General features: G+C 46.8%; 1 protein-coding gene across 1 annotated transcript in view; it reads right to left on the bottom strand.

Annotated features, from left to right (window-relative positions):
• Positions 1-598: 598 nt before the first annotated feature.
• PKP2 (plakophilin 2) overlaps positions 599-7,916 on the bottom strand; it is a 79,723-nt gene continuing 72,405 nt past the window's right edge. Inside the window, exons 11-13 of the mRNA XM_005311871.5 lie at positions 7,268-7,457; positions 5,394-5,481; positions 599-1,908 (exon numbers count right to left, since the gene is read on the bottom strand). Coding sequence (XP_005311928.2) covers positions 1,840-1,908; positions 5,394-5,481; positions 7,268-7,457 — 347 coding nt within the window. The 3' untranslated portion in view covers positions 599-1,839. The remainder of the gene's footprint in view (positions 1,909-5,393; positions 5,482-7,267; positions 7,458-7,916) is intronic.

Raw genomic sequence — 7,916 nt, 5'->3', positions numbered from 1 at the left:
GCAGCAGCCAAGCCAAGACAGGGAGCGAGCCCTGCCTGACTGCCAGGGAGAACAGCCAAACGAGCAGGGGAAACTCACAGGGAAAGGACTGAGCCCCCCTTTCCTCCCCACCCCACAGGTAACATGGGGTGGGGAGAGCAGGGAGGGTTGGATAGGGGGTGGGAGGGTTCCAGGGGGGTGGTCAGGGGGCAGAGAGCAGGGGTGTTTGGATAGGATGCAGGAGTCCCGGGGGGCAGTCAGGGGTGGGGAGCAGGGGAGGGGGGGGTTGGGGTTCTGGAGGGATGGATAGGAGGCAGGGGCCAGGCCATGCCTCGCTGTTTGGGGAGGCATAGCCTCCCCCAGCCTTCCCTACCCGGCCCTCCATACAATTTCTGTACCCGATGCAGCCCTAGGGCCAAAAAGTTTGCCCACCCCTGATTTATAGCTATCAACAGAATTGTTTTTAAATTTAATGTTTCTCAAACTTGTCCATGAATCAACATCAGTTCCCTAACCCAATTAGCAATGAATGACACATTCTAGTTTAGCCCAAGGTACCTGACGCTGATTACACCTGGGGGAATTCTGCACCAAAAAATTAAAAATTTGGCACACAATATTTTAAAATTCAGCAAATTTTATTTCTCAAAATAACTCTATATAATCATGCCAGTTTCAATTATTTGTGGTAATTTATTTCAAAATACCTGTCAGCAAGTATGTCTGTAACAATACCCACACAAAATTCCCCCAAGAGTAGAGAAACCCCCACGACAACCCAGTTCCTGTTTCTCCCCTCCCAAAGCCCAGTTGGGGGGCCAGACATTCATGCTCCCTTCCCCCCAGAGACCAGCCATGGGGCCCTCCAAGGCCCAGACACTCACCCCCCCTACCCTCCTAGAGCCCAGGGATCCAGAGGGAGAAACAGCCTGATGCTCGGTCCCAGGCTTGCACGGACTTTCCTGCACCCTGCCACCTCCTTCCTTCAGGGCATGCTGGGAACTGCAGCTGCTGGGAAACCTCCAGTTCCTTCCCCCTCCCCCTGGCCTCATTTTCTATTTGCGAGCTGGGCTCTGACGAGTCCAGGGGCCCCTTGTGGCAGCCAACATCTTTGCGGCCCTTTTTTGTGGGGAAAAAAGGAAATTCTGCGCACACAACATTAATTTCTGCAAAACTCTGCATTGTGCAGTGGCACAGAATTCTCCCAAGAGTAGCTTGACGGCACTTTTAAAAACTCCTGAGACACAGCCAAATATTCTGGCAGCAGTGAAAGGGAGGTGGGGAGGAAAGTGGGCCAAAGCTGCATTACTGCTTGTCAATTTTGCTGTTGCTGCTGAGATCTCAAAGCAAAAGAGATTGGCGAGTCATTGAGCACATGAATACAAGTAATAGAAAAACAAAAACAAAAACTAAAATAAAACAAAGACAAACACCCCCTTCTATTAAAAAAAAAACCCTCCTAACTTTCTGGGTGCTTTTAAAAATGCACATGATAAAACAACTTTTTGTATATTCTGTTCCATTTCACACAGTGTGGAGATAAATTCCAGGTTCAAAAAGTAGCCTATAAAGAATGTGTTGCAGGTCAGAGTTTCAAACCTCTCTGTATAAACACTGACTAGTATAGCAAGCTTAAAAAAATTGGCACAGGAATCCTTAACAATACCATCTTTGGCGATTGATATTTTGAAGTACATTGAGAACAGTGTGATATAGGGTAAAGGCAGAAGACAGCATCAGCTATCATACAAAATCAGTCTCTGTTTTTTCAGATACTTGACAGTTCATGGTGGCCCAGGCTGATATTGAGGAGATAATTATACAAATCCACACACAGTCTCTCTATATTTGTAGCCTGCCTTAGTCTTTGAGTGAGTTGTATGCTCTCGTTGTCCAGGCATTGACGAAAGCTGCCTTCTTAAATTGAGCCTTTGGAATGAAACAAAAAGATCCAATTATAGTTAATGACAGTTCTGAAAACAAAGGGAATGCATAGGGCAAAAGCCAACTGCCAGCCAGAGACAAAGTATATGACATGTTACTGTAAAAGGATGATCTAAGATTTTATTTGATCTTATTTGTTCAAGTAATTCCTCGTGCTGCTTTGTCAGCCTAATTTTTCAAAAGCGAGCAGTGATTTTTGGGTGCCTCAATTTTTCATTGCCCAATCTAAGACACCTTAAAAGGGTTTGATTTTCAAAAGGACAGTGCTCAGCAGTTTCTAAAAACCAGGCCCCTTTAAAGGATTTCAATTTGGGCACAAAAAAGTGCCCCTCGTGACTTTTGAAAATTCAGGCCATCAGCTTCTATCTTAACTCTATGACACTAATGGATTTGTGGTTGTACACAATGGAGACTAATGCTAAAGGTGAGTCAGTTACAGCATCTTACTTTACAACCTAGATTTCTGGTTTGCGTATATATAGCTGTGTATGCAGTACTGGTGAAAGAACATTCTGTATGCTGTGGTGTAATGCTATTTTTCTATTATGAAAACTTGAGCTCCAATTTTGCATTTGGTCTACTTTAGCTTTGCTTTTTTGCTACTGTGATGGGAGGCACAATGTGCAGTAGACAGATGAGATGCCATTACTTTTAAGTCTGTCTGGAGAGCTATGACAAATTAAACCAACTTATTATATCTATGGTTGACCGATGCTCTAATTTCAGACAGGAAACAACATGCAGCGCCAACTCAAAGATCTGCTCGCATCGGTGGAGGACAAACTCCTGTGGACTGCGTTGTGACATCACAGCTGATCTTTCAGCACCACTTTGCTATAGTAACTTATGAGAGTACTGGTCCTTTATACAAATGGATGATCAGCTATTCCAGGGAGCTGAACGTTACAGTCTTATAGATTTTGGAAGCATCAGTGGGAAAGAAAGTCTAATATTCTAAGTATATTCAGGAGTCCTTTGCTGCATCTTCCTCCTTGTCCACTTGATCACAGACCCTGGACCAAGCTCAACAGACTATTCTCTAGCTCATCCAGAGTTTCCACAAGTACGCATTGACTTGACCTGGTTTCCTCTCCGCTCTGTGATTGTGGGGCAGCATTACAGACAATAACTCATGTGGTGGAGGAGTGCCCAACTGAGCATCTGGAGGGTGGTTTACAATGCTTAGCCCTCCTTGATACAGAGGCTTTCCTTTGGTTACAGAACCTGGACACTGAACTCTGTATGCATACAAGAGAAGAAGGCTATTTTTGACCAGATTATTTGGACCAACTCCAGTGAACTACACTGTACTTCTGTCTAATTCATAAACCTATTTTATGAGTGATCTTACACAACAACATCTCTCTTTTCTCAAGAATGGAACTAGATAATAAAACAATAAAGCTTGGAAAGCTGGGCTCTTTTAATTTACCAAGAATTTTAGAAGGTGAAAGTTCTAAACAGCAGGAAAAAAAGAATGAGGCAAGTTTTAAGAAATTCAGGGAAGAGGCACCCAACTCATCAACCAGATTTAAGTGATCCCCCTTGTGGGCTGAAAAAAGCAACTGCGTAGGCTCCAAGTGGAAAGATGAGAGCTGGTTTGCTGGCCAATTCTGTTTTGACCATTTTCTGTTTGTTTAATTTGGCCAACACTCCTTCCCCTGCCATTCCCTTTTGTTTGAATAGGAGTAAGGCTGTGTCTACACTAGCACTTCTGTTGGTAAAACTTATGTCACTCAGGGGCATGAAAAAACCACACCCCTGACGGACATGAGTTACACCGACGGAAACGCTGGTGAGGACAGCGCTATGTCAGCAGGAGACGCTCTCCCGCCAATATAGCTACCGCCCTCGTTGGGGGTGGTTTAATTATGCTGACGGGAAATCTTCCTTCAACACAGAGCGGCCATGTGGGTGACCTTAGAGTGTCGCAGCTGCAGCGGTACAGCTGTGCTTCTGTAAGCTCTCTAGGTCTTGTCTACACTACATAGTTTTGTTGGCAAAAGGCAGCTTTTGGCGACAAAATAGTGGAGGTGTAAACACTACAATGCTATTTTTGTTGGCAAAACTCTCCCGTTTTGCCGACAAAATAAAACCACCTCAACGAGAGGCATAGAGTTTTTTGCGGCAAAGTTAAAGCGACAATGCATCAGTGTAGAGGCTGCCATTTATTATATCAACATAATTGGCCTCCCCCAGTATCCCACAATTCCCACCGTGACCACTCTTGCTCATTGTTTTGAACTCAGCTGCCCTGCATTCCAGCTACACAGGCATACACCCCTCCCCCTTCAAAGCTCTGGGAAATTCTGACAACTGAGCATGCCGCTCCCCTCCAGCAGCAACCAGAAAATAATTAACGTGGAATCCTGCTCTCTCCTGCACCAGCAACATAGCCGCAAGCAGGCTGCTGCTGCAGAGGGGGCTGATGTGTGTGCGGGTGAAGCGGCTGGTAATCTAGTAGAATGCCCATGGAATGATAGGCTTGAGAAACCTGCATCATATGATGCTGTACCTGCCCCTTGAGACATTGCAAACCCTTCCCAAAGCACCCTGCGGCCAGCTGCATAGTGGGATAGCTACCCACAGTGCACTACTCTCTGTGTCGATGCAAGAGCTGCTTGTGTGGATGCGCTCTGCTGACACAAGGAGCATAGTGTGGACATGCAACAGTGGTTTAATTAAAGTGGTGGTTGTATGTCGGCGTAACTTTTGTCGACAAAACTCTTTAGTGTAGACAAGGCCCTAGCATAGACATAGCCTAAGACCTGGGCTTTAAATAAACTAACAAAAAAGCCCAGAACAAAACTGCTTTGATGGCGGTGCCCTGCCCTGCCTTTGTTTTTGTTGATGTCTTATTCCCTCCCTATCAAATTAGTTCAGCTGGTGCTGGATTCACACCTGCTGATATATAGCCCACCATCAGTACTACTGCAACAAGCAACAGCATCTACATCAACTCTAGCAGCACATAGGAAACCCAAAACAGAGACTATTTGAGTACCCAATGGGGGGTTGGGGCACTCGTTACTTAGCAGGATCCAGCATACAGACACCAAATTAAGAATACAATTCTCCCCAGTGTGATCCACAGCATGGATTTGTTACCACCAATGCAGAACTACCAGATGTTCTACACGTGTTCTGTACAGGGCCGGCTCCAGCTTTTTTGCCGCCCCAAGCGGCGAAGGGGGGGGGGGGGGGAAAGCTGCTTCATTCTTCGGCAGCAATTCGGCGGCCACTCCTTCCCTCCGAGAGGGACTGGGGGACCCGCCACTGAATTGCCGCCGAAGACCCGGACGTGCTGCCCCCTTCCATGGGCCACCCCAAGCACTAGCTTGCTCCGCTGGTGCCTGGAGCCGGCTCTGGTTCTGTATTCAGGACATTGCATTCCATGAATTGCACAAAGAAACCCCCAAAGCAGTTTAATCTGAAGGCAGATTCAATGTCTGCACTAACCCAGATCTTACCTTTTTGTAGGCACTGTGGAGATCAGTATGTGACCACAAGGAGTACAGGAGGATTGAGGCAGCTTTGCTAGCTTTGCTGAGCATATTACTGTAATTTGTAAAAAGAAATATAAAACATTTAAAATACCAATTTGTGAACACAATGTGTATTCAGACTTAAAAACGTGATTGTTTATGCTCAGTTCCTCCTTCCTTTCCCTGACAAGAGTTGAGTTCATTCTCTCAGGTCCCCCAACACAGCTCATGACATCTCTACCACCTACAGTAGTGTAGGGAACACACTTCCTTGCTTTAGTTATTAGTGATGATATTCCCAGCAGAATAGTCTGAACTCTCCACCTCTAAGGGCTATTCATTAAGGGTCAAAGACACTGCAGCACAGTGGCCCATCGAAGGCCCTCTGTCCTAGTTAAACCCAATATTGAGGATTAAAGTGGGGCTTTAGTTTATGGACGGTCCTATGTAGGCCCCCTGCACTGAGGTGAATTTCACCTTATGAGAGAAGGGCTGGCACAAAGAGAATTATTTATATAAAAGACCTAATACTCCAACAGATGAATTTCCTATAATATAGGGTATGTCTACATTGCTCGCTCCTTACAGTGGCTGATAGAGAACAAACGTTGCACGCTCCCCTAGTACAGGTATAAAAAGCAGTGTAGATAGTGAGACACTGCTTAGGCAAGTAGAGTAAAGATACGCCTGAACCCTGTGGGTATGTACCTTACTTACGTAGCTCTCTATATGCTCTAGCAGTGCCTCCCGTGTCTACACTACTATTTTTACCAGCATAGTGTCCCACTGCCTCCCTGCTGCCAGAGCCTTTCCCCACTGCGTTTCCCCTGCCAGAACCTTTCACTGCCACATGTAGCCGTACACACTGCACATGTACACACTGCAGGTGGACACAGCCTGCTTTTCACTGCTGTGTGTATCTACACATGCCCTACATGACGCCACCAGTGGTGTGCAGTGTAGACATAGCCATAGCATATTACTAAGGCTAGGATTTAGTCAAGAGTAATTTCAGTAAAAGTCATGGACTGGTCACGGGCAATAAACAAAAAGCCCTGGCCCTTGACCTGTCCATGACTTGTATTATAAATACCCATGACTAAACCTTTGGTGCGCTAGGGGGTTCCAGGGTGCTGCAGGTGCTCGGAGGAGGGGGGGGGCGCTCCAGTGGACACTGCTGCTGTTCTGGTATACCACCGCTGTTGCTGGGGGGGTTGGCCCGGGGCCCTGCCACTGGCAGGGGGACAGCCTGGGACCCCGCAGCTGCTGCTGGGTGTGTGTGTGTGTGGGGGGATCCGAGGCTCTGCTGCTGCTTCCTGGAGGGAGGGGGGTTGCTCAGGGCCTCACCACTGCTGCTCTGAAATGGGGGGGGGGGGGCGGCCTGGGACACAACAGCTGCTGCTGGTGGTGGGGCGGCCTGGGGCGCCAATGCTGGTCCCGGACCATTGCTCCCGGGCAGTGCCCGGGACCAGTTGCCTGGTGCAGCCGGAGCAGCGGCCGGTGTGGCTGGCCCCAGGGCCGCCTGAGCTGCAGCTGTTGTGGCTGGCCCCGGGGCAGCCTCAGCTGCTCAGGCAGCCCTGGGGTCAGGCCCACTGGCCGCTGCAGAAGTCACGGAGATCCCAGAAAGTCACGGACTCTGACCTCCGTGAAAGACTCACAGCCTTACCTATTACCTTTTGAGGAGCCATTTAAAAAGACAGGATAGAGCAGTTATTAAAAAGGGCTTCATTGTTTTATCCAATGTGTTTGATTTGAATCACACTACAATTATTATTTAGGCTGTCTATTCCTTTAAGTTATATTCTTTCCAATGGATGCTGCTGCTCTTTTATCTTGGGGGGAACTTTAAAATGGCTTACTTGTCACTCCTGCTGATGATCATTATCTTTGGCAGGCCACCTGTGTTTAGTAGAAGCCGGGCATTCTGGGAGCTGTTCTGGGTCAAGTTGTACAAGGTGTAGCAGATAGAAGCTGTGGTCTCATTGGTAACCTCTGACCCTTGGACAGAGTCAGGAAGTAGGGAGACCAAATCTGATAAGACGTTTCTGGCTAGAGGATGAAAGGGAAACAAAGAATTCAATTACAAATGTACCATATAATCTGCTTTGTATATACAACACACTAATACCAGGTTTACTCCACCCATGTTACTGGGTGTCTGCTAACAGGGGGGCTGTCCCTTCATAAGAAAGTTCATGATTGTATTTTATAGCCAATTGTGGGTATAATGATGTCTAGCTATAAATATTGTTAGGCTGATATTTCCTCCCTACAGTAAATTTTGCAGCCCCCCAGTCTGAGGCAGATTAACATATATTATATTTTTCTCCAACCCATCCAAGCTGGGGACACTTCACGAACTTTCAATTAATTCATGTACCTGTTATAAAATATTTTTGCACTAACTGTGCAAGGTGTGATGAATATAGCATAAATATTAGCGTAGGAATTCTGATCTGTGAGGTATATACATTAGGGGCCTGATCACAGGAGCTACTGAGCTTTCTG

This window comes from Chrysemys picta, chromosome 1 (assembly GCF_011386835.1).
Source record: "Chrysemys picta bellii isolate R12L10 chromosome 1, ASM1138683v2, whole genome shotgun sequence".
NCBI classification, from domain to species: Eukaryota; Metazoa; Chordata; order Testudines; family Emydidae; genus Chrysemys; species Chrysemys picta.
This window is presented reverse-complemented; position numbering and strand designations above follow the sequence as displayed.